The sequence below is a fragment of the Ixodes scapularis genome, unplaced genomic scaffold (assembly GCF_016920785.2).
Source record: "Ixodes scapularis isolate PalLabHiFi unplaced genomic scaffold, ASM1692078v2 PGA_scaffold9__187_contigs__length_104089568, whole genome shotgun sequence".
In the NCBI taxonomy this organism is placed as follows: domain Eukaryota; kingdom Metazoa; phylum Arthropoda; class Arachnida; order Ixodida; family Ixodidae; genus Ixodes; species Ixodes scapularis.
This window is the reverse complement of record NW_024609884.1, coordinates 79,922,912-79,950,488: the sequence shown is the minus strand read 5'-3', so window position 1 is coordinate 79,950,488 and position 27,577 is coordinate 79,922,912. Positions and strand designations below refer to the sequence as shown.

General features: G+C 44.3%; 1 protein-coding gene across 1 annotated transcript; it reads left to right on the top strand.

The window, feature by feature from the left end:
* The first annotated feature begins 227 nt into the window (after window positions 1–227).
* On the top strand, window positions 228–10,590 carry LOC8039317 (dTDP-glucose 4,6-dehydratase-like). The gene is made up of 2 exons (XM_002413299.5): window positions 228–444; window positions 8,620–10,590. Exon 2 carries the CDS (start codon window positions 8,629–8,631, stop codon window positions 9,760–9,762), a length of 1,134 nt encoding a protein of 377 aa, XP_002413344.4. The 5' UTR covers window positions 228–444; window positions 8,620–8,628; the 3' UTR covers window positions 9,763–10,590.
* The last annotated feature ends 16,987 nt before the right edge of the window (window positions 10,591–27,577 follow it).

Here is a 27,577-nt window from a genome sequence, read left to right as displayed (position 1 = left end):
CGCTGGGATCCTTGTGTTGTTCGCCGTGATTCCTGTATCGTGTTCTGCAGGAATGCGAACTCGCAGACAGCGCACGCCCATTCTGCATCCATATGCATACGCGTCGAGGCATCTACGCACTCGCGTCGGTATCGCTGTGCTAAAGGCCAAATCGACCACGAGACGCGGTTTGTTCGCGCTTCGAAAATAGCCCGGCTGCCTGCGTAGCGATCCCTTTCCCGCGCCCCGATAGTGGGCCAGCTTCAACGGGCGGTCGAGGGCAGCTCCGCTCTGCCAAAAACGCCGTATTGAAATCCCCCGATAAGATGGGCGCTGCTCGTTCGGAGGAGCGGACCCCGTCCCATCAGCACGCCCTATCAGCCACGGCCTCCGGATGGGCCACTGTTCCGCCAGTTGCCGAGCCGTGCAAGTCGACCGGTCCCCACCTGCGCCCGCTCCCCCGAGGTACGGTCTTCCGTTGCTGTGGGACGGCGCTGGCCGTGCCTTTTGTTTCTACGCAGGAGGGGCCCTCTGGGCTCGGCTAATAGTTTCGGCAAGAGAAGTCACGATTTTGCGGCCCCGATAGGCAGAATAGGGCTGCTGCACGTAACGGACGCGCTTCTCACTTTCATAATGTGGTCTCCCTCGCGCGTGTGTTCATTCGGTAGAATGGGTCGCGATTGACGCTTGGCTTATCATCCGTCCAGCGCTCGGGCACCTACAGTGTGTGGGAAGTCACGGCCGCGCTCTTATATGCGGAGCAAGCCACGTATACCGTCCGTGTTAAGTGGCGCATCGGATATGATGCAACCATGGAACTGGCGGGCCGCAATCTGGCTTCTCTTCGTGCGTGTATTCTGGTTCGCTAAGAGTGAGAGCTAAAGTTTGTTCTGCAACGCCTTGGTCACCCCCGGGTTCCGCAGACGCGACCATGCACCTTGTCGACCCGATTGGCGGCGTGGGGATCCCCTTTGGCAAACAAGAGCTACGAGAAGCACAGCATAAAGGGTTTATTTATTTAGTTCATATTTTTATTTCGAGTTTTAGCTGATTTTAAGGCGCGTAAAAATTCACAAAAGAAAAAAAAAAGCTACGTAAGTGACACGTTTTGCATGCTTAGCACGTTTTCTCCTAGCGCGCTCATAGTTTCTTCTTAGTGCTTCGGTGCCATGTTGCTTTTCAATGTCGCACCATTCAAACAACCACTGCAATGTTGCTGTTGCTTCTTGAACTATCTGGAGAGCCGCGAGCGGGCAGCACTCAGTGATACAAAGTGAAGCCCCTTGATGTGTTTGTGTTTTTCTTGCAGGTAGTGTAAAATGGTCAAATGCACCAAATCACGTGGCCCGTGCCTCATGCAGCTCTTGGAAGCAAATGGCCACGCGGCGCTCGCTCGAGGCACGCGTTTTGCGCGCAAGACCAACAATGGTTTCCGGTACTTGCGTGTTTTGTATGTATGTTTATAGAGCCTGAAGTCAGTCTACCTCAGTGGGCGCCTTGTCTCTCAGCTGTAGATGAGAAATTTAGCCAGTGGTCTTTAACGTGCACGACCTTTGTTTGGCAAGGTCTTTAACGTGCATCACGCAGTGGTGATACACGACCGAACGCCGGTGCGATGGACATCTAGATCGAAACGCGCAGCGGTGGGGATTGAGCCCAGAATCCCTGGGTTACTCTGCGCGAGCTTTCACTCCACGTGCTCCGAGCTGGTGTGCGCAAGCCGTCTCGCCCCGTTCATCGTACTCTACGATGAACGGGGCGAGACAGACGAACGAGGTTCCTTTCCACTCCAAGAAGTACGCGCGCGTATACTCCACAGCGGACCACGAGCAGAGTCAATTATCGCTCGCATATTTGATGAGCACAGTGCGACAGGACTAGCTTATCGCCGCTTCCCAATGAGAGCACCATTGCACAATCAAACGCGACTGTAGTCGCTAACGACTTTAAGGGGCCATGAAATGATTTTCCAGCCTCTTCCTGGTCAACTTTCCTCCTCAACTCAAACGCAAGATGAGAAATAACCTGGTCGTGGCATAGCATTGCACCTTAATCGGAAGTTGTCCCAGCCGTCTGAGATCGGTAGGGTTACGTGTCAGTGTTCCTTGTGACTGGAGCAATCGTCAATGCATGTTGAGGTACAGAGACAGCCCTCCCAGCCTTCTCGCCGACGCCGACGTTGTCGGCATTCCCCGACTGGACAATCTGAGTAAATTTTGCTATCATCGGCGGAAACAAGTGTAGTGTTAGATTGTCGACTCTGACAGTGTTGGTTTCCGAATGCGATAACTCCAGGCTTCCACCGTGCTGTTTATCCTTTGCAAGCGATGATAAGTGCCGTCAGGGCACTCATTGGCCACGAATGCGAATCCAAATATTCGTTGACGGATTGATTGTAGACGAGCGCATACGTCCGAGTGACGCAGAGCTCGCGTTCAATGCGTGAGCTGGGATGGGCTGAGGTGCTTAGGGCACCGTGGATGTATACCAGACTGAAAAGGCGGAGAACTTTCGAAGGAAAGGAGGCATGAGTTGGCTAGAATTTTCTTATTGAAAATTTTAACTTTCTACCCTCTTTTTGTTATTCTACACACCTAACGGTATGCGATTTGTAAAATCTAGTCTAAAATAATTTTTTCTCAACCTTAAATTCATTTTATGGCACCTTAAAGGGGTACGGAAACGAAATTCTGAAGCTTATTTCTTTGCTTCAACATGACGTATATGTAGCAGTAGAACCTCAGAAACATCACTATTTGGTTGGAAAACTCAAGAAAACATATGTTAACTAGATTAAACGATACCCCAAAACCACCTGGTTGTCGGTTATGAAGCTTCAATAGAATGCCGTGACGGTATCGGCCTCCGACGGCAGCGCCACTATATGGGAAATACGCTCACTAGTACAGATTACCTAGGCCAGAACGTAATAGCGAAGGTTTAGTGAAGAAAGTCAAAGCACAATTGGCCACCTTCGATTCACTCCGCCGTATCGAAATATATGAAGATGTTAAAGTTGAAGCCTGGGCGAGTTGGTATGACATACTTAAAAGGTTAAAACAGCGCAAAAAACGACAAACAAGGTAAAGAAGGACACAGACAGAGCGCTGACTGGCAACTAAATTCTTATTGGACCCAACGGTGCAGTATATACGCACAATTGAGAGAGAGAGAGAAAAAAAAAGAAGAAAATCAGCCTTGTGCTTTTGTTTAGGGTGTTTTTTTTTCTTCTCTCAATTGTGCGTATATATTGCACCGTTGGGTCCAATAAAAATTTATTTGCGAATCAGCGCTCTCTCTGTGTCCCTGTCCGTCGTTTTTTGCGCTGTTTTAGCCTTTTAAATATGAAGATGAATTATGAAGTTGATAGGGGAATATGGAAAAGAGTCACGGTGCCGGGCGCCGCGGGTGAGTCGCGGGCGCAGTGGATCATCCCGAGACGCCCCGCTCTCTTCCATGGCTGATTTCAAAGTGCTCTCCAGAATCGACCATTTAGAACGAAAACTACAGCCATCCGTTTTATATACAAGCGAACGATTGTCATTAGCAGATAGAGTTGATCATGTTTAACTTATTTCTGAACGTGAGAGGTAGATTTTACGTTTTGATTCAGTATGCCTTTAAGAAACGCAGGGCGTTTTCTCTTAAAAATGCCTACGCGTCAACTTACCCGCAAAAACACTCGAAGAGCCAATCTCTGCAATCTACGAAATCAGCTCAGCTGACGATGAGGCGGAACATCTGTTTAGACCTCAAAATTAAGCGTGCGCGTTCGCATTACGCAATGCAAGCATGACGCTTTGCATTGCGTAATGCCACAGCGCAGACTTCATTTTTAGGTCTAAACAGATGTTGCGCCTCATCATTCGCTGAGCTGATTTTCTAGAACGCAGGGGTTGGCTCTTCCAGTGTTTTGCGGGTAAGTTTAGAGTGTAGCGAGTTCCACGCATCTTTTTATCGCTTCTCAGTCAATGAGATTGCAGTCTTAGCCGGTAAGTCCGCCGAAGAATTATTCAAGATGGAAGATGAATGAGCAGTCACGCCTAGCGTTTTTTAACTGTTAGAGACTATCCTTACACGAGTTTTGTTGTTTGTTATTGTTCTTTTCACGATGTTACGATTCCGCAAATAGAGCCCTTTAAAGGGCCCCTGAAAAGAAAAAAAAAAAGAAAAGATGTATTTGAAATTCTGCGCGCGAAGTCCATAACGTCACTGGTCATTCCGGAATGACCATCTCGGTCGCGAGGGCGAAGCCGCTCCACTTCTCCACGCGACCGAAATGCCGAGAGAGAAAATAAGTGGAAAGGAGGTGACTGCCGACTAAATGGCCGTCTAGCGCCGTCAATATCAATCTAAAAAATTTTCTTTTCGCGTAATTTTTTTTTTTAAACACGTGTCTCAATTAAACTGTTTTTTTTTTTCTTTTCTTTTTTTTAGGGGTCGAATTGAAACGCGAAGGCGTTAAAACTTTTGCGCTTCGATTTTATCGGCTTATTCGTTTAGCAGCACACTCGTTATATTGGGGATGGTTATTGTGATGAGCGTGATCAAGGCTTTAGAGACGTGTGGTCGGGTTGACGTTGTGGACGTGAGTGTTCGAGTGCTCCTTCCAAGCCGCGCCAGTTCTGAGTGCAGAGGTGAGCGCGCGGCGCCTTTAAACCGCAGTCGACACTGCTTATACATTCGCTGCAGACATGAGGTCGGTATCTTCTATCTCGAAAGTGCAGCGTTGTTAAGAATACAGGAGATATATACTTAGTTTCAGCGAAAGTTTGAGCTTATTTCATGCTACGAGTGGACGGGCCAATCAGGGCACTGCCGGAAGCGCAACGTGACTCTTTTCGTCGTCTTTCCGTACGTGTGCTATCAGCGGAGAAGCCAACCCAGCACACTGTATCAGCCATGACCCTGCGCTTTTAGTGCGTCTGTAGTAGCCCCTGGCTGCGCTCGAACTTATGGTGAAATGAAGGATATCACGCTCACAAATATCCAAGCATAATACCTGACCAGATGGATATGTAAGGGGTTCATAAAAAGGTTAGTAAGCCGAAGTTACAATAACACTTGGAAGTGTATTTTATGAAGGCTGTATACCCCTATAGTTTAATTGAGTCGAACCTCGTTCCCTCACTCTTTGCCTTTGTTTGTAGAAGTACGAGGCCACCTTGCGTTTCATTCCCTATAGCCCAAGGCAGTTCTCTTGCGAGGCGTTGTGAAGACGACCTTTGTTTGGCGAGGCAACGTGAAGACGACCAGAACACTTGCAGCAAGCGTGTGTTAGCTTTAATATGATGGATGGATGGTGTTGGATGTACTCTTTGTATTGGACGCCAGCTTGCTACACCTACCGTGGAAACATTTACACCCCTTCCCTTTAAATTTTGGAATAAATTACGTCTCTCGTTAAAGTATCCTCCCTATCAATTTTGTGTATATGTATATCACGATTCTCTAAACGTTCTTCAAGAATCTTCAAAGCAACTTTTTTTTTTTTTTATTACACTCCTTTCTTCCCTCGTTCTTCCATTTTCGCCAGCCAAACCCAGCACTCCCGCCAAATTCGTTACCCCTCTCGAGATGGCAGGACGCAGCCCCGTGCACTTCAAAACCACATATTCTAGCCTTTCGTTGACACTATGGCATACGGCACCTAATGTGTGTGGCCGGACGCGTGTTCCATTGATAGCTCGCGCATAAATAAATCAGAGAACTTCCACGATTATCATTAGACCTATTGCTAAATTACCCAAGCATCAAGAAGAATGCAGGGATTGGTGTTCCACGCGCCGCACGTGCTGGCCTCAGCGGTAGTAACTTTTCTAAAGCAAATACCTAAAACAAAAGGCATCTTGCACGCGCGTTCCTCAACGCTTTATTTTGGTTATTTACTTTGAATCTTTTATACGGGGAGGCCGTGCCTGTGTGGCATGTGGAAAGTCAATTCCTGCATTCTCCTTGATGCTTGGGTAATTTAGCAATAGGTGTATTTTTATAAAAGAAGAAAAAAATGTTTGCTGATCCAAAGTGCCACCACACATGGTTCAATGTGTTCATGTCAACGTTGATGTCGACCCCACAGTTATCTCACATGAGGATGGCATCTCACGCGCACGCGCGCAGCATCCTTAGCATCATAATGTTAATGAGCCTAGCTATTATTATCTCGAGCAAGCCGGCCCAGGTTTGCTTGAAATTACATTAATTAAACTAATAATGCTCTTTCACGAGTCTGACTGTAGTGGAGTAGCGTGTTTAACTTGTATAGACTCAGGCCCGGAAGCCCTCAAATAGGACACCACTAAATGATAGTTACACTGGATTTTCACGCGTCAAATCTCAGTTGATCTGAGCACTAACTGCGTTTAAAAAAGGCCAATTCAGAAAGGTCTCATAGCGCGATGATTCAGAGTCAAAACAACCCGGTTCGTATTTTTTAGCGAGTGCCATGATTGACGAGGGGCTATTGAATGAGACGCACTATTTTCCAAGTTGTTGATAGAGACGTGTCAGCCATATTTATATAAATGCCGTCGTTCTTCCTGGTGACTACATATCTTTGACCTTCACATCTCAATGGCATCATTGCGGCAGATGTTAAATGACCTTCGTTCAACGGCAGTCAGTTTGTTTGGTACTTGCTCTGTCTTATCAACAATGGAAAGTTTGGAGAGCCCTTGTGGATGGCGGTGCCACCTTATCTAACCGGGTCCGGGCTGTGAGATAGTAAGTATCGGCTGCATATGTCATGCAGTTTTGAATGCTTATCTATTTGGACGTTAGCCTATGGGCAGTTGTGTTCCGAATGATTGGGCAATAAATGTAGCAAACATTAAGCGTTAAGATTTCGAAAGCACGTACACAAGGCGCCGAGCATTCGCTGCAAACGCGTCAATCGTAGAAGTTTGCATAGCTGATAACGGAGTGATATGTTGCAGACGAAAATCTGGCTGTCCTCAGCCGAATAATCTCAATCCGGCTGAGGTGTCTATTTGGCTGAAGGGTAAATTGGGCTGAAAGGGTCGTTTCGGCCAGGTTCTTCAGCTTGGCTAAATAATTATTTTGGTTGGAATCTCCGAATCGGCCGGATGCTTCAGTTTGACTAAATTTTCCATTTGGCTTGAAGCCTAAGTTTGGTTCAAACATTTTGGTTCGGCTAGAGGTTTTTAACTTCTAGGTGTAATAAAATGAGGTGTCCAGAATTTTCTTGGGTGACTGAACTATGCCTGCGTCATGCGTTAGCGCCTCGAGTGCAGATAAATGCTTCCTGCTATTGAACAGGCCTCGCGGCGCACGGTAGTAACAATTGCCTGTCTCTGATTATCATTTGTGTTTGTTCTGTTTGTCACGTTGAAGTGCTGCCCACACATCACTTTACGTATTAATTTTCTCTCAGAATGAATAACAACTGTCCAGAGACTGGGTATTATTTCAGTTCTGGCCGCCGATTACTTGAACAGGGCAGGATGTCCTTGCTGCTTCTCTGTACAGCAACTAAGGTGCAAAAAAAAAAAAGATAAATGAATTAGTCAGACGACAAAGAAACGCTGTAAAGATGCCTTTAGATTATATAAGTTAAAAAATATTAAAAGAAATGTGGCAGCAAAACTGTCATGATAAGCTGTGATAGTAATCAGAGTAAAGTTGTTACTTAGTACTATTTCAAAATGCAGAAAAAAATGTTTTCTATTTCTCATCTCAGGCATTCGTCTGTATGCACATGGTCCCACTATTCGTTGAATATCGGCATTCGCACCCTGATTTTAAAAGTGTGCATAATGAAATGGAAAAAGATTTTCACACTAACTGAATTCGGGATATCAGTTTTATTACAAGCTTCGGAACTTGAACAAGGTATCTAATTTGGCACTCAAATTATTCTATATCCTAAGATTATAGTGGTGGAATACGATTTACTTCACGTTTGATGCCAGATCTTGGAGATGCATTCCTTGAACTTCAAGATATTAAGCGTTGTGTGAAATACAGACGGCAACAAAGCAACATACGGGTAACCCTAGTTAAACGTATATGCGATGCGTGGCGGCTCACGTACGTTGCGGGTTTTGGCCATGGGGAGCGGGTGGCTGACGCGGAGATGCGCTCCAATGAGAAACCGAAACTTAGGAACGCATCGAAATCGAGCATGTTTTCGGAACGCCGTAAAATGCTGCATGTCTTATATCATTGTAATAAAGGTGGATCGAGTAATTTTTGACGATTCACCTCAATGTATTAATTTAAGCGATACCTCTAAAATTAACAATGAAAAAATTATTTACTAAAACGTAAACGATGGCCTTATTATATTGAACGCTAATCATTTTCCTTAATGGTCCCTTTGGTAAACACCCTCAGCCTTTTTTTTATTTGTGATGCGTATTTTTTGCGGGAACGCTTTGGCTCACGTTTTAGAAACGCCCCCTATATTACCAATTCCTTTGTCACAATAGTGAGGAAAAGGGGAGATTTAATATATACATATATTAATTCAAAAAAGATCGGCTATCATAACTGCACACGCCGTCGGTACGCAAACCACAAGAAAGTCAAAGAAAAATAAGTTTACTAAATACATGTTGTCTAGACAGTTAGTAACTCACTGGTTGGAAATAATATCGGTCTCATTATATTATATCACAGGTGGGCACTATGATCCAGACCCTTAGCATCACCGACGAACAGGCGATGCCTCTTTCCAAGGGTCAAGATGGCGGTGGATCTAGAAGGCCTGCTGACTTGACAAATGGCGTGTTGAAGCTCACCAACGGGAACAGCACATGCGACCCTGCCCAAGCTGTAGACACCAGAGTCAAGTCAGAGCGCAGTGAAGTCATCAGCCATGTCCTGGTAACCGGAGGCGCGGGATACCTAGGCTCCTGCCTTGTGCCCATGTTGCTGCAACGGGGCTATAAAGTCACCGTGTACGACACCTTTGAATGGGGAGTCACATCGCTGTTGGCTGTTGCTGTTGACCCAAACCTGACCCTGATACGTGGTGATGTCCGCGACCAAGAACAGCTTAGCAGGGTCGTCGAGCGTGCGGACACGGTAGTGCATCTGGCGGCCGTCGTAGGCTACCCGGCCTGCAGCCGGGACCCTGAGCTCGCCATGTCCGTCAACGTGCATGGGACGCAGGTGCTGTTGCGAAGTCTACAGCCGCATCAGCGGCTTGTGTACGCGTCAACGGGCTCCTGCTATGGAGCTGTGCCGGAAGGCCTGTGCACAGAGGAGACGCCCATTTCGCCACTGTCGTTGTATGGAAGGACTAAGGCCGAAGCTGAGCGCGACGTTCTAGACCGCGGCGGCGTGGCGCTAAGGCTAGCTACTGTGTTCGGAGTGTCCCCCCGAATGCGCCTTGACCTGCTCGTCAATGACCTCACCCTGAGGGCGCTGAACGAGAAGACCCTGAACGTGTACGAGGCGGATTTCCACCGTACCTTTATCCACGTCAAGGATGCCGCCCAAGCCTTCATCTTCGCGATCGATAACTACGATGCCATGAAGGACAGGCCATTCAACGTTGGGGACGACGTCATGAACATGACGAAGGGACAAGTGGCCGCCAGAATAAGTGAGAAGGTTCCCGGTTGCACGGTGGTCCTGTCGGATGACGGCAAAGACCACGACATGAGGAACTATAAGGTGTCTCATCAAAAAATCTGTAGTTTGGGTTTCAGGGCAACCTTGACCATTGATCACGGAATAGAAGAACTCATCAAGGTGTTGCCGCAAATGTCGTCCTCAGAACTGGCATGCTGCAGGAATGTGGTCAACGGTATATAATGACAATGTTGAGGCTTTTTTTTTCTCTCTCTTTTTTACTTGCATAATACACGTTAAAGGAGTAAAGTTGTTCTTTTTTTTTATATAGCGCGAAGCAAGGCAGGCGCAATTTTTACACTGTTTCGAGAAAACGTATATAAAAATTGGAAAAGGTAATTGGGCCGCTTTTTCAGCGGCAGCACGGTGTTACTGCGCTGTAAGGCTAGGCCGCCTCGCTGCTAACGTTGCACCGAAAATTTGAGCAGTACCTTATGATGTGTGTTGCTCCCTAATGCTATAGCTGTTGACGGAAGGACGAGAACGTCCTTAGTCTAAACTAAAATGAAGCATACAACGAACTACACTTCATGATCCTCCTTTCCTTGTTAATATATTTTATAACATTTCAAAGAAAGAGTAAAATTAAATTTCATGTTTCAATCTCAGTTTGGGGAGAATTAATTTCTACTTTTTTACGGCGAATATACCGTTTCTTTTTCTTTTTTGCTTTCGTTTGTGTGTGTGAGGTAAACAGCAAGGTTCCTATTGCCAGTAAATAAATGCAAATTGATATGTCGGACATGTTGTTTTTCCTGAAACAAGGCTGATCTTGTCGCTATCGTCTTTATTCTTGTCTTGTTTTATATACACAAAGCGTTATAAAGAGCTTTGAGAGGTCATGATGCTGTCGCAGTTTAAGGAATGCCGAGCTAACTAGATAAATATGAAAAAAAGTTTTTTTATCTGGTTAGAAGTGAAGCTTTACGGGACCTTGATCAGGTGCTGTTAAGTACATTCTGCCCCTGCCACCTCACTTGAAAATACCTAATAAATGAAATGAAAACGAAATGAAACTGTTGTCGCTTGTTCGCCGTTCAGATAAACAAAAAAGACATACGTTGAGAAATTCTGCTACCGAAGACAGCCGGAAGCAGTATAAAATTAAATTTATAAAATGATAGTCATTAGTACATAATTGGCTTCTGATTGAATTAGGAAAGATACTGGCGTAACAAAAGTTTTGTCATAAATTAGCTAAAAAAAAGTGCAACTGACAGTTCGGCCGCCACAGCGATCGGTATAATAAATATGTTTCAACGATGTCCACTTGTCATTACTGCCTGCTTTCTGATTGCTTCATTCACCGAAAATTACTAGGGCTTTAAAACAATTTTACGTTGCCTCAGTGGTAGTTTTCAAGCTCCAATTATCAACGATCACGACCAGGAGCTCTTGTTCTCGCGCTGTGACGTTTGTATCTCACACTTTCGTGAAGGAATTTCAACATGTTTTCAACGAGTAAGTACACTTTTTAAAGAAATGGTCTATACATTCCTCCATAAAGGTAGGGATATTCTTTTCCCCTGTGTTTCTTTAGAAACGGAGCAACGTTCATCCCTGCGAACGGAAGAGCAAAGTTACTCCCTCGTCTGCGTAGCAATATGGCGGCTCCGAATTAAGTGGATCGAGCTCAGTAAGGCTTATCGAGGACGAAGGGACGCTACGGATATCGTCGTTCTTTGCGCTGAACGCCGCCGCGATTCAACCTAAAAGAGCGTATTGCGTACGCACGCAACGCTGGGGATTTTGCGTTGCTGGCTAGCGGGCCTTGCGGGACGCTCTCGAGAGATCTCGGACCCAACGAGAGCGCCAGTTTCAAGCTCGCGGTTGCCTCGACTGGCGCAGCAAGGGCGACGTGGTATTTTCGAAGTTCTGTGTCACGTGAAATTGGCGTGGTGTTCAGCCCGGCGATTCTTCCTGGGACCTACCGCGGTCGAATCAGATCGCCGTGCAGCTGAAGGAGTGCACAGTGAAAATGTTCGCCGCTCGGAATGTGCGTCGACGCTGCGATCTGCTCAACGCTAAGCCTATTCCCACAGTTCATCGCCGACGTGCGAACGACTCTAAAAGAAATCGCCGAAGTTCTCGCTATGCACTGGACATCAGGTTCATGAATTTCATTCTGCGATAGCATTGATAAAAGGTGCCGTTTCCACGGGACGTGTGACGGAGGCTCCGTGATCGAATTTGGCTATGCACTCGCACTCGTAGCCTCTGTACCCCGCAGAAAAGCGCGCTTGACGAGGCAGCTGTGGCTTGGTTTAATTTGAAATAAAATGATAGGACACGTTTTCATTTGCGATATTCATTTCCAGGAGCATGGTTGCGCTATAAGCACGCGGAATTCTACGGCTCTAGCAAATTTAACCAAGATCATGCGCGGTGTTCACTCGGAAACGTAACACACAACTAAATTCGGTCCGAGCAGGTCATTTTCAGCGTACGCTATACTATTGCGTATTGCGTACGTAAGATCCAGCAACGCTATACTAAAACTGTCTATTGATATGAAGCCGACGCGCGGCAGTCCCCCGCGCCAGAGCAGAAACGGCCAAGGCGCAGAGAAAATCACATGCGGCCGCGGCGGCGCCTAGTGTTGCCAATTTAGCTATTTTGTGGCTAGATTTAGCTACTTTTGGGGTAACCCAGCTATTCAAAACTTCCTTCAGCTACTGGTAGCTAAGTTGGTTCTTTTTATTGAATCCAACTCCAAATATAGATGTTTTCAGGGATTTTAGTTTTTATCTAACGAATTTTGTTCGAGGTTGGCAACGTGGTGTCGCCGCAGTTGGAAACCTTCCAGAACTTCAGGGTTCGAACTAAACTCGGTCCTATTTTCTTTTCCAAACTTCTTCCACTAGATGATCTGGGCGCCAAACCTTTTACCCGCTGGGGCTTCTCTTCGCAATAGTAGTTCAAAGAGCAGCCGCTATCCGCAAAAGGAATAGGGCTTCGATAAATTATTCACTGACCGGGCGAGTGTCAAAGGAGGTGGAAGGCTCAGTTGATTCAGCTGGTGTGGTGTAGCTGCTCTCTCTACTGGCCTCATCTCTGCTCGCGATGTCGTCTGCAACAACGCCGCCCGTGCCGTGCCCTGTGGGGCGTACATGATTGGCTCTCACTTTTCCCCCTTATATCTTCATACAACGGCTACACACACACACCGGCCTTGCCCGAATAAACCGGGTAGGGTAATCCACTGCCTGCAGCAACCACGGCGCGTTATTACTATTTTTTTTTAATAAAATAAGTTTTTATTCACAACTGCCCCACTTCAGTAAAATATTTTTCATAAAGTGCCCCAGAAATGTGCAGTGGATGACCTTGGCTTGATTTCATTCTCGCTTACGACATTATTTTGCTCTGTCGCTGCTGCTGCCTGTGGTGTCGTGCCGGTTTTTAGGCAATTGTCACTTTTTTTTTTAAATGACTGAGCTGATATGTTTTAAATGACAAGAAGAGATCTCCGATGAGCAATCGATTTCATGTAATGATTGCGGATATTCGTATCACCCCGGAAGTTGTTCGGGAATCTCTGAAGCGACACTGAGAACAAAAGGCGAGTCATATCGCAAAGCTTGGAAGTGCCCCACCTGCCGAGCTTCGAAACTGAAAGGCGGTGCGTCCAATAAGCAAACACCCGATGACGCCATATGGACAATGTTGGCGTCCATGAACTCAAAACTAGATAACCTACTAGATCTGAAGGACACAGTTGGAAACATTGAAGCGTCGGTCAACATGATGTCGGCACAATACGATGAGATTCTGAAAACCGTCACGGAACATAAGAAAGAAATTAAAATTCTCAAATCTAGAGTTGAAGAAATCGAGAAGCGAGACGAAACGAGGGAACTCAGCCAGTTAAAGTTGGAGCTCCATGACCTTGAATGGAGAAGTCGGAAGCTTAATTTGGAATTCCACGGTATTCCAAAAACTAAAGACGAAGATCTAATGAGCAAAGTGAATGAGGTCGCGCCAGCGCTAGAAATACCCGAGCTGACTGGAACTGACATCACAGCAATCCACCGACTGCCGTCAAAGCCCGACAAGATTCCAGGTATTATTGTCAGGTTTGCCTCTCAGACAACAAGGGACGCGTGGTTGGACCGTAAAAAAAGGCTAAGAGCAAGTGGAAAGAAAGTGTACATCAACGAGAACCTGACAAAACAAAATCGAGAACTGCTTGTCAAGGCTAAGGACTGGGCAAAAGGAAAAGGTTTCTTGTATGTGTGGCACAAAAATGGTGAAATCTTTGTTAGGCGCAGAGATGGTGACAATGCCTTTGTGGTCAGGAGTGATGAAGATTTGCAAAACATTCCGTCGTAGTTGCATATTTTGCTTAGATTATTTTTTTCACAAATAAACTCAAAATGGCTTTTCCAATGACAGAGAGTACTTCTTTTCAGCCACTACTTCCTGTTGAAGTAACGGCTCTCCTCGAGAAAAAATGTAGTTCACATTTAAAGTGTTTTCATTTAAACGCGCAGTCCGCAGTTAACAAAAAAAACAGACCTTGAATTGCTTTTTGATCAGTTCGGTGTTCTTTTTGATATCGTTATGCTTACCGAGACCTGGTATAAAAATGACTCGGATATTTTTAGTTTACCATCCCATGATACGCATGTTTTAAATCGTACTTTAAAGCGAGGCGGAGGATTGGCCATCTTGATTAGAAAGGGTATTGAATGTGAACCACTAAGTGATTATTCTCTTATCACAAAAGATGTGGAAGCATTGTGCTTACGTAATAATCAAAATATTTTCGCGGTTTTTTATCGCCCACCGGACGGTAGTATGTCATCTTTTTTTGTATTTCTTGAGTCTTTTTTGATGATCACAAATGAAAGTCAATATAACGTCATTTGTGGGGGTGATTTTAATATTGATATGTCTTCTGACAGTGTTTCTAAAAGGGAAATGGAGAACGTACTTAGCATGTATGGATGTGTCAACACGATAGTCGATCCTACAAGAGTTACCTTACAGTCTAAAACCATTTTAGATTTGTTTATAACCAATTTTCATACAGATCGACTGAACAGTGGAGTTATAAGTTGTGACTTGAGTGACCATCTTCCCATTTTCTTGTGTGTTGAGCTTAATATATCTCGAAAGCTAACGAAATGCGAACCTCCGATTTTCCAAAGTATTGATAAAAATAGCCTCGATGCTTTCAGACGAGACATCGCAGCTGTAGATTGGAATACGGTGCTTACGCAAGAAACGGTTGATTATGCCTATAACTTATTTTTAGAACAATTTCTAAAGCTGTATAAACTTCACTTTCCATATAAATCCGTAAAAATATCAAAAAAGATTCGTAAACCGTGGGTAACGCCCACATTGATAAAAAAAATTCGTAAGAAAGATATACTATACAAGCGGTTCGTTAAGACACGCAACCCAGATGCTCTTAAGGAATTTAAGTCTTATCGAAACGGCTTAACTAAGGAGCTAAGGAATGCCAAAAAATGTTATGATTCTTCCCTTTTCTCGTCGGCAAATGGTCGCACTGACGTAATATGGAAGCATCTTGGTTCGATGGTTAAGGGGTTTCCTGTACCAAACTTTATTGAAACATTGCAGTACAAAGGTGTAAGTTTAACTGGCCAGGATTTGGCAAATGTGTTTAATGAATATTTTGTAAATATATCTAGTATTGCCGACACTAATGACTCGTGTAAATATATTTGTCAAAGAAACTGTAGATCTATATTTTTAGAGCCTATTGCTAGTTCAGAAATAACTAATGTGATTATGCACTTAAAAAATAGCGGTAGCTGCGACCCTGATGGAATGCAAATTCGCCCAATTAAGTATGTTGCCGACCTAATTGCTCCCGTGTTAATTTACATTTTTAATCTTTCTCTGGAGTCTTCTGTGTTTCCCAGAAGAATGCAAGTAGCGAAGGTGTCTGTACTGCATAAAAAAGGTGATAAAAATGACTTAGGCAACTATAGACCTATTTCTATATTGCCCGTATTTTCGAAGGTTTTGGAAAAGGTACTCTATCACCGTTTAGTGGATTTCTCGAATAAATGTGACCTCATAACTTCCTCGCAATTAGGTTTCAGAAAAAACTGTTCAACAGAGACAGCTTTACTTAATCAAAAAGAATTTATTTTAGAAAATTTTGAAAGTAAAAAATTAGTTTTAGGAGTGTTCCCAGATTTCACAAAAGCCTTTGACTGTCTTAGTCACGAAGTATTATTCAAAAAGCTTGAAATTTATGGCATTCGTGGACATGCCCTACAGCTTTTAAAATCGTACTTGCGACATCGTCAGCAATATGTTAACATAAACGGTCATTCTTCCACTGTAAGATCTATTACGTCAGGCGTTCCACAAGGAAGCATATTGGACCATTTCTTTTTAATTTATACATTAATGATATAATCAACGTAAATACTAAGGCGAAATTTCTAATTTATGCTGATGACACAACCATTTTTTTTTCTGGCGAAACCTGTGACGAATTAATTGATATGGCGAACTTTACTCTATTAAATATAAAAGGCTGGGGGGATAGCAACTCACTGAAAATTAATATTAATAAGACTAAAGCCGTCATATTTCGACCAAAAAATAAGTCTCTGGTTATATCGAAGGTTCTCCGCTTTGACTCGTCTCCCATCGAAATCGTTAGTTGTTTCAAAACACTCGGAGTGTTTTTTAGTGAGACAATGAGCTGGGATAACCATATAAACTATATTGTTCCAAAGCTTGCTCGGGTAGTTGGAATCGTAAATCGCTACCGATCTGTTTTACCAACGAACGTTAAATTGTTGCTCTATAAATCACTATTTTATTCCCATTTAACGTATTGTCTTCTAGTTTGGGGCACATCCACAATGACTAATATAGAAAAACTGTTTTTGCTCCAGAAAAAAATATTGAGAGGAATATGTAATGTGCCATATGACTTTCATTCTGCCGATTTATTTAAGACTTGTAAAATAATTAACATTTTTAAATTATATCAGTACAGACTCGCTACAAGTTTTAAAAGTGAAAAGAAAAGGGGATTGTGTTTTCTGGAAAGACTTGCGTCGTTAAGGGAAACTTGCCCACATTATTCCACCCGCAACGCAGAGAAATGGAGGATGGTCACGCAACGAACAAATTATGGCTATCAAATGTTAAATTTCACACTTCCACATTTACTAAATAGTTTTAGCATTGATGATATTGACTTTGATAGTTTAACCTTCCAAGACCTGCGCTTATATTTTTGTACGTGATCATTCTATGTTTTGTACTTGGGTGAACCTTGGTTTGTAGAAATGTCAACCGGAGATGTGCAACGGTTTCACTATATACTTTGCCTTTTTTGTATTTTTTTTTCCGCCTGCTTGCTGCTGACGAATGTAAGGGGCCCGAGGACCAGTCAAGCTGCCTACTGCAGCTTTTTTCCTTTGGGCCCCCCATCATTTGATGGAAATAAAGTTATTATTATTATTATTATTATTATTAAATTCGGTTGGGTTAACTTTATCAGACCATTGGAAACTAAAAAATAGGCTTCGAAAGGACCCGGGAAATGTAGTTGTTTTCAGCTCCCTCCTTGAAGATTTACCTACTTTTAGCTACTTTTGGGGAACCGTTCAGGTATTTTTCTCCTTTATGGTTTGGCAACACTGCGCGGCGCCGAGTTGATCAGAAGCGGCCTTGGTACCGAGGGGATTGGAAGCTGCAGCGGCGCGAAGAACAACGTTCATGCTTTGGCATTCACAACTCATAAGAAGTGCTTAGGTGTACCTCGAGCCTTTTAGCTCCTATTTCTTTGTTTAGCCAGAAACTACGTTGTGTGAGCACCTGAGAAACACCAGTCTTCCGCTCATAAATGCAAAAAAAAAAAAAGAAAAACTAATTTAAAAATGAGTAAAACAATTTCTCATTACCACCTGGTATTTGGGAGGTCAATGAAGTTATGACGCTGAATGCCTGCCGCCTCAGCGCCACTCACGGAAGGACAGCGCAAATGTGTAGACAACTCGGGCTTGACGGAATCGCGTAGCTTGGCGAAGAAATCGACAGTGCTTCCGCAACGTGCATTCCACGCCATCAAGATCGCTGTTCTTAGCAGACAATAGGTAGGAGCTGAAGCTGAGGATGCGGGGACCTCTGCCAAGTCAACCATACCCCCCCCCCCCCCGCCCCCCCCATTTTTCGAATGCACTGTGAATAAAGCGCTCAAATATGGCGCCCCGTGACTACCTTTTATACACAGCTCGCAGCTGTCGCCATTACTGCGTAGTGGCAGTTATTTCTACTTGCTGGCCCCTGGAGCCCCTACTTCTGTAGTGCGAAACTAACACGGTGTACGTGTCGCTAACGCTGGCCGTCGGCGATGCAGCAGACGCTGCCATCTTGCCATCGCGCACCCCAATGACGCGTCCCTGCGCACTCCAGCATGGCGGAAACGTTACGCGGGGCCAGCATTCCTCAGATTATATGGCGCACAGGAACTTTGCTGGCAAACGTGTGTAGTCGATGTAATAAAGCACCAACGTACTCCCTGACGCTTTAGTCTGCGGGGGACACCACGAGACACAACTTTCAAGCGAAGGTATATTCAAAAAATATATAAAATATTTCAACTGATTTTTTTGTTTACCAGACCTCGGTTCAAGATAGGTATTGGTGCTATTCGGCTCTAGTGCAGGTTGACTTTGGCGCTGCATCTCTGTCGAAATCTACCAGCCAGCGCAACTAACAAGGTTATCATATTTGGACAGTTTCTAGACAAATTGAAGTTACGAGGTATCAAGGATTGGTAATTGTATGCCAGGATGTCTTGCCTATGCTGGCTCATATCTAGTGAATTCGTTCTCTCATACCGTGTTCTTTCTCAAATAAAACGAAGTGAGTCTTGAAATATGCCCTTCTTTCTGAGTGCACCGCAGGTCGCAGATCCGCCGAATAGGGAGTCGCGGGTATGTTTTTTTTTTTTTAATTGGACAATGTAGTTTGAGTGCGGCTTTAAAATTAACAAAACGCCCCGAGCCGTGTATGACTTCCCGAACCGTGCGCGTGTTGATCTGCCTGCGTTGCTTGCTTCTCCTGTCGCACGAGTGTCACGCGGAGAAGCTTCAATTGGCGTTTGCGGTGATGGGACGTGGTGGGCGTTGGGTCAGCGCAGAAGGTACGCATTATAAACCTTTTCCGCTTACTCTCGCCCCGGACCGCCAAGTATGGGCGACGAAAAAAATATCAAAATGTTTCAACCTGCAAATAGTAAAAAAATAGAGGGGAGGCAAAACGAGAATGTGTGACGGTTACGTTTATGTCCTAAATGCCTTCTATCGGCGTGGCGATGGCAAAACAATACTTTCGACCATACTGGAAGTGACGACAATTCAAGATGGCGGCGCCCTTGCGAAAAAGGTCTATGGGAGCAATCTCATTATTAACCTAGACCGGTTTCATAGGATCAGCGTCTTAGCTTAGATGGTGTGAAACAAAGCCTACCAAGACTGGGGCGCACGAGCGCTTGAAATTCGACTTCACATACCTTTCCGCTCGTGCGATAGATACGGCTGTGCTTTCTTTCACACTGTCTTAACTGAGACGCTGATTCTAAAAAGCCGGCAAAATTCTTTTAAAAAATTGTGATACTGTATTAATTCAGTATAATAATTATTTCATAATTTGATTTCTTCTGTCTTAGAGCTTTTACCTCTTTTTCTCACTGTTGCGTGTATTTATTGATTTATTTTACTTATTGTTTGTGTCAGCCGTGAGTCCAGAGCAGTCTTGGGTAAGTTACTTTTAAAAAGTAATTCGTTACAGTTACAGTTACTTTCACAAAAAAGTAGCGAAGTTACCGTTACAGTTACCACAACAAAAGAGTAACTCGTTACAGTTACAGTTACTTTTAAAAAGTGACGACGTTACTTTTCAGTCACTTTTCTATAACAAAAAAATTAGAAAAAACTAGAAAACGCCATTCACAACGTTTTATTCCATAAAATTAAAAAGTACTCGTTTTACTTCATATTGCAACTTAGCAGCAGTCGCTTCTCGAAGTTAGTGTTTGAAAGTTTCCACGCCAGAGTACGAAACTAATAATACGAATACGTAAATACGAAACATGCGCAGTGCGGAGTAGTAGCGCTAATCAAAATACGAGACATGCGCAGTGTCCCCACGTGTATTGTTGTTTCACGGTTGGTTCACCCGATTAAAAAGCGTTTGCACAGAAAAAAAGAAAAACCACAACATAGATGGTGCTTCAAGACACTAATATGTAAGTGTTCAGTCACGAAGTACAAGCGCGTGCGTAAAGATAACTAGATATTTTTTCATAAAATCTACACGCGGCTATATTCGGGTCGTGACTAGCGAGAAAGAACGTATTCAGAACTTTGTGCAAGGCCAACTTGACACTTGAAATGTCGGAATAGACGATTTGGAAAGTACAAGGAATGGCTAAATTGCTCCCTCGTTCAGTGATATATTATTAATAAAACACTGGAAAGTAACGACAAAAGTAACGTCGTTACTTTCGTCGTTACTTCAGAAAAAAGTAATAGAACTACAGTTACAAGTTACATTTTTAAAAAGTAACTCGTTACAGTTACAAGTTACCAAAAAAGTAACGAAGTTACAGTAACGCGTTACTAGTAACGCGTTACTACCCAAGACTGGTCCAGAGCAGGGTTGGTGTACATATTTCATACACTGAGAAAAACATAACATAAATTGCAAGCTTACAAGTTAATTTTCAAAATATACTCTATGCATCAGCACACTTCACAACACAACAAGGGAGCTTATTCAAAAATGAATTGACCGGACAAAAATATTATCGTTTAAAATGACCTGTTGAACACCAATATGGTTCAACATGGCGGTTGTGCTGTGATTTTTTAGGAGAAGTTTCAGACACCACAATATATTTTAAGGCGTCTATCTGGTAGTGATCATGAAGCATTTTGAAAAGAAAAAAAAAATGAAAAAAAGCGTAATTCTACTTTTTCTATCTGGTTTTGATACCGGGTAAATTTGCTTGGGCCTTGAGTATGGTCACATATTCTGTTGATTTATAACTCTTATAAATGGATCGAAGTTATTTATTTTGAATGCCGGTGAAAGTTTCCCACGCAGGGCTGGCATACTCTTTGGTTGGTAAGATCAACGATATAAAAGCTGCAAAACCAAAAAAAGTCGGGGCTCCAATCCACGCTGTGAAGTGGTTGGACAGCGAAGTTCTGGTATCACCGGCAACGATTGCCTACTGCATTATACCAAATGATTGACGAAAGAAAAGTAAATGCACTGTGCCAAAGCTTTTTATATACAAGGTGTTTCACGTTGGAGTGACGAACTTCCAAAAATCTGTGTATTCGAGGTAAAAGGATAGTTTTCTCGGAGCCGCATTACTCGTGGCGGCGGACGTCGGAAAATTCGCGATACTTACTAATTAGTTCGATAATTAACTAAAATGACTAATTACCTTTAATTGGAGATAACAGACATATGGTTCCAATTAGAAACTTACCGAGCGTCATCAAAACACCCTAAATCAGTCATTTTCACAAATACATAGTGCACTAAAGTTACCACTCGTGGAGCAGGGACAAGGCTGACGGCTGCAAAGCGCCCGTGTGATTTTTTTTCGTCTCGTATGAGAGCCCCAGCCTTGTAGCTGCTCCACGCGCGGTAACTTTAGCGCACTAAGCTTCTCACGCGCTCAAAGTCTTTTTTTTTTTTTTTTTAACATTACTGATTTAGTGGTTTTCGATGACGCTCGGCAAGTTTGTATTTGGAAATATATGTCTATTTTCACTAATTAAAACGTTTACTAGTCATTTTTAGTTAATTAGCGAACTAATTAGTAAGTATCTCGCATTTTGTGACGTCCACCACCACGAGTAATGCGGTCCCGAGAAAATGATCCTTTTACCTCGAATACACCAATTTGAGAAATTGGTTTTGTCGCTCTTACGTAAAACACCCTGTATGAAAGGCTAGTAACTTCACTCCCCACGTTGCAAGCTGCCGTCGCTGCGGCAGCTTGCGCAACAGCCCTCTTCACCGCGAAACGTATGCGGTGAGCGCAACGTGCTTCACGTTGTTATCAGGAGCGCCTTATTATCAATTATGTGGTTCGGATGCTCGTTTTGTGCTTGTTCTTTATTCGAACGTATGGCGTTCTTTATTGAAACGGATGCACCTTTAGGTTCAATCGCTGAAAAAAAAATGTTTTTTTTTTGTTTTGTTTTTTTCCGTGAGGACGCCGACACGAAAATATCCGACCAACGAGTCAAATACAGCTTCGCTATGAAACAAATTGTTGTGCGTACGTTTATACAGCCTAGAACCTAGTCTGCCTCAGTGGGCGTCTGGTGTCTCAGCTGTAGATGAGCAATGTAGGCAGTGCGGTACAACCGCTAGCCTGGAGTCTTTAACGTGCACCATGCAGTAGTGATGCACGACCGCATGCCGGTACGATACTCGTCCAGATCAAAACGGGCAGGAGGTGGGGATTGAAATCAGGATCTCTCGGTTCTGTAGCTCGAGCTTTCGCTCTATGTGCTCCGAGCTGGTGCGCGCTAGCCCACTCGGCCACCGATCTCCCGATTCAAAGGTGCTAATTTCACGCCTGGACTCGCGTGCTCTAACGAAATTCTTAGCGTACAATTTTTTTTTTTTTTTGCGATATTAGTTATTGGGACACTTCTCGGGTTTTGCGTCGTAACCGCGCTGCAAATCGAGGCGGGTCATTTTCGGCACTCCGCCAAAAACTTTCCTTGACGTCAGGCCGCGCATCGCGTAACCTGTTACTTGCGTCAGCTGACACCGTGACGTGACAGTGCAATGTCAAATCACGTGGCACAGTGACGCCACGCGACTTAATGACGTCAGGTAACACTGTGAGTCACGTGATGTCATGACGTCACGTAAGACTGCGACATCACGTTACATTCAGACGTCACTTGACAGCATGACCGTATATACAACTCTTGAAAGAGTTGTAGGCGTCTGTTTTCGTCCCGTTTTCGTGTTTATTCTTTCCGGTTTACCAACACGCTCGTTTTTAATTATAAACATGAGACAAATGATAATGAAAACAATAAAAACAAAGCGTCTTCGCTAATTATGCGAGAAACGTTCTCGGGAGATACAACCAATAAAGCTAGGTTTAAGCCGGCGAAACCACGGGCGTGAAGTTAGGTGAAGCTACACGCACTTGAGTGAGAGATTTTGGAAGTGCTCTTTAGTGACCACAAGGCGGTGTTAGTTTGTGTCCAATAACATTGCATAAGACGTTAAGGCAGTCACACCAACGACAGGGCATAAACATGCAGTTTTGTCATTCTCTGGATTTCAAACCTAGGCACACGATTTTCGAAGTGTTCTTCAATTACCGGAGGGCAATCCTAGTTTGTGTCCAATAAAATTGTTTGACGGGTTCATGAATTTCTCTCTACTTAATACAACCTCATTGGTTACATGTATCTATGGCATTTTTGTCCGGTGTGTTACTCAGTTCAATACGACGCGCCTATGCAGACTTTAATGGTGTGCGCTCGCACCTATACCGTTCATTCAGGTCATCTGCACCGAAATGACACCTTGGCGACTCTGACGTCTCACCTCAGCTGTCGCTGGTCGCTGTGTTTCACCTTATGGAATATGTGAGTGCCCCGACTTTTTGTTTTTTTTTATTTATTAAGCATGCTTGCTCAAGATGAAAGCTCCAGTTTAGGTCGCACCTGAGGTGGACTCGTATATACTTGTACTCGGTTACTTTAGTAAACAAAAAGACCGTCAATACTATAGCTAACTCGAATGGTTGATTCTTGCGTGTCCCATTCATATAGACTGTATTTTTCAATCTGTCATTCAGAACCTAAACACTCTACCGTCATACAACACAATTTAGGGGGACAAGGCACAACGAGAAAGCACAATCAATCACTGTGTACATTACAGCTTCTGCAGCTTACCTGCAAACAACCGAAGACGAGTGGATTAGCAGTCATACCGCAAAGCGTGACATGCTAACCACTAACTCAGTCGAGGATATTGGAGTCTCTTATAAAGTCAATGGGCGTGGTAGCTCCTGGCGTTGATTAGCCCGCTGTGACTTAGTTGGACGGCTCGTCATCTAAATCAATATAATGGCATATTTATATAATTATTTTAGTACCAAGTAATATTCAAGTCTCGAAATTATTTTTTTTTTTTACAGCGTGCAATTGAATTTTAAATGTGTTACTCTATCGCAGCACCACGTAAGTTTATATCCACTTACCAGGAGCCACAGAGTCACAACAGTCGGGTGCATGTCGGCGCCCCTGCTCCCCCCTCCCTCCCTCCCCTGGCTACACCGCTGCCCGCAGCACGGCTACATCTTTGAGGTCCCACCGACTGAATGCCATTAAGGCGCATTCATCATACTGAGTAAAAAACGCGCGTTGCGGTCCACGTCGATGCCGGCGTCGTAAAAGACGAAGCATTCACACAGGCCCACCCGACGTCGGCGTCTTCTCGGGAACCTCGTGTTTGTCGAGAGAACACGGAATTTTTTATTATTGCCTTGCTCTTCGCGATTGCATGTGCGCTCGGAGACAACCGTTTTCCCTGAATGGATAACGGCGGTGATTACATATACGTTTACACTCCGATCGTATGCATGATTGGCGAAAGGCACTGTCTCGAGCGAGCAGCTTGAGAAGGTGCTTTTTTGCCGCGTTTTTGTGCAAGCAAAGCTTTGCACGGTGCTACGCCCACACGTGCGTACCTTTGATAGCAATGCACGCAGCTTGTGCGGTAGTGTTTTTGAAGGAGAACTGTTGTATTTCGTAGTGGTGGCGTGCACACAAAGAATACACAAAACACATTGGGAGTGATCGCTCCCGTACAGTCGGAGGTCGGGCTCGGAACACACTGTGAACTTCGGTGGCGGCTTTCGCGCACACGACGAAGAGCCGAAAGGTAAAAAAACGCGGGCGAGCTGGTGAATGACATCCCTAGTAACCCCAAGACGTAAAAAAAAAAAATTTCGATAGAAACTTCGTTTTTCTGTCCGTTTTTTTTTACTTTTTCCTACGTCTAGGGGTTACTATAGATCAAGAGTAGTTTCACGGAGTCGTACACGTACATAAAACACTGCTCACAGTCAGATGTTCCAATCGGCTTGCTTCTCTCCACGCTGAAATGCTTCCAGTCATGTTTAGTGACTGCGTGAATCCGTCGGCCCTTCTGCCTTTTCGCCTTCCTTGTGGATCGAAAAGGCTCGAGGTACACCTAAGCACTTCTTATGAGTTGTGAATGCGAAAGCACGCACGCCGCTCTTCGCCCCCTTCTTTAATCTACGGCGTACAACGCGCTGACCTTGGGCTAGGAACGGTGGAGCCGCTGCCTCGCGGACACGCAGCGCCATCGGGTGAGCGGTCGTTCAAACTGTCGTGTGCCTTGCGGCGCAAGGAAGGAACAGACAGCAACATAGTTCCAAGCAGAACGAACCTCTTGGTTTATTCCATGCGCCTTATATTCGCGACTCCGGCGACCTATAGGGAGCGCCACCACCAAACAAACATGGCGGCTGGGAACAGGTCGCGTCGGCTCGGCCGGGCTAAGTACACCATAGCCGGGCCGCCTGAACGGGTATCGCATTCAATTTGACAGATTTTTTTTTTAGATGCGGAGCATCTCTTGCTCGGGTCTATGTCCCGCGGCGTCGTAGTCCGCACTCACACTACGCATGCGCAACTCTCCTCCTTCCCTCTCTCTAACAGCTGCGCGTTACTCTCTCCGCTCTCTCTCTCTCTACCAGCTGCGTGCACTTCGCGTGCGTTCGCTTCTCCTCACACCGCGCGCGCATGCGCAACTCTCCTCCTCTAGTCTCCTCTCCTTCAAGTGTGAATATAAGCAGCGGTAGCGCGCTGCGCGCGTTCAGTTCACCGCTGTTGACTCCACTTCACTCCGTTCTTCCGATGAAGTGTGATGGAAGCAAAAAAATTACACCATCTTCCCGAGGGGAACCATAGGGTGATGCGAAGCATCACGGAGTTTCCAACAACGTTCACGCGATGTGTGGTAACCAACGCAAGTTAACAACGTAATGACACGCAAGTTAACAACGTTACTAACAACGTTACTAACACCGTTAATAACACCGATAATAGAGAGTTTTAGGGAACCGTTTTGGCACATCCGATACGGTACGATGGGCCCTCCGGTACGAACTGCGCATGCGCCTGTCTTCTGCGATCTTACCGTAATGCGCTGGTGGAACCGTAAGGCACGACCGGCACGACCAATGGCCGACATGGACAGTCTCGCTTGGTTGGCAAAACGGCTATTTCGCTGGCGGAGAGGGCGTGCCGTGGCTCCAAACATGAATAAAAGAAATCGTGGCAGTGCCTGGCAGGAGCGCTATGTGTGACAGCAAGTCCATAAAGTTTGAGTCAGCAAAAAAGAAAAAGAATAAAGAACAAAACGCAATAGGACTTTTTCAATAGTAATAAATTGGTATTTAGCGCAGCCAAAATTGTCTGCTTGGTAGCTCAGTGGGTTGGAGCGCCGGTTTTTTGAGCTCGTAGAGGACCGGTAGTGAAGAGTTCGAATGCCGCTCGCCCAGACGCCTTTTTTTTTTTTTTTTTTACATTGTGTAAGTTTTTTAGTTTTTTTTTCTTTTTATACAAACATTGGATGTGCATTTTGAGCACTTATCACGCGTTTTTTAACAGCTGCTGTTATGACTGAGGATTATCTGTAGTGGCAACAGGGTGAGCAACAGCCTTCTGCATCAAGGCTCTGGATACTTTTTAGTTTAAAAATGTTGCATGAATTAAAAATTTCTGTACAAATGCTAATCACATATATCCTATAAAACGAGCCCTTTGAATATTTGGTGATAGTTTTAATAAGTGCATAGCAGTAAAGTTACAGGTTTTCCTTTATATTTTCTTCGTGGTCGTACCGTACACGGCGCAACGATCGGTACGCGGGCGTACGACCGTGATCGTCTGCTATCTGTACCGTAAGAGAGCAATATGAGCGCCGCATCTACCTCCGTCCCTCCGCCTCCTCCTCGCAAGCGGTTTACAGCGGTAGACAACATCTTTCTACTTCGGGAGGTGCTAGGCGCTACTCCTTTTTCGCTCCAGCACTTTGGAATGACGCAGCGTTGAAAAAGAACTTCTCGTTGCGAGGACCGAGGAAACGGATTGACCTCCTCGTAAATAAAAATAGAGATTTGAGACGTACTGAAAGATACGGCATTCCAAAAATATACACACTGTATGGAAAGAAAAACAGAAATATTCCTTATTTAACGAACTCCCAGAATCCCTTATGAATATAGAATCCACTATGGTACTAAAAAGGAAACTAAGGAATTGGTGTCAAGCATCTGAGCTGTAGATATCGTAGCCTAACCGTTGGAGATATTTCGTACTTTTATTTCATGGTTGCGTGAGTAGACTTGGCTATAAACACCTATATTTCATGCTCTAAAGTGTTCCTTTTTGTATTTATTTGTGCTGCTAATTTTGTGTTCCTTTCATTTTTTTTTTGTGCTGCGGAGTGTTTTCTTTTTTTTGTAACAACATGTATTGTAGTTGGTCGCCTGGCCCCACATACAAGCAGGATGCTGCTTTTGTGGGCCAGCTCTTTATTTTGTATGTCTTGATCTTAAAATAAAATTGAATTAAATTGAAAATTGAATTGAAAATTGAATTGAATTAACTTTGTACAAGAACAATGACCGCATCAACTTGAGAAAGTGAGTATATTTTGGTTATTTTTGTATTTATTCGAGATTTAATATTTCTAGTTTTATTTGTCCATAGCTTTCTTAATACTCGATCCTACATTGGGCCTCGAGGGAAAGAGACAGGATCGCTAGCAGACGACTTCGAATGTTGATGATAAGCGCGCGCGAGCGTGTTCTTGTGCCAAATCGAGTTTGCTTTCGGCAACGTTTCAGCATATCAGGACGTGGTTGGTGTAAACATCATATTTGGTGGATGTAAAA

Coding starts and splice junctions, on each gene's coding strand:
- LOC8039317 (XM_002413299.5), top strand. CDS start 8,629: ATGATCCAGACCCTTAGCATCACCGACGAACAGGCGATGCCTCTTTCC.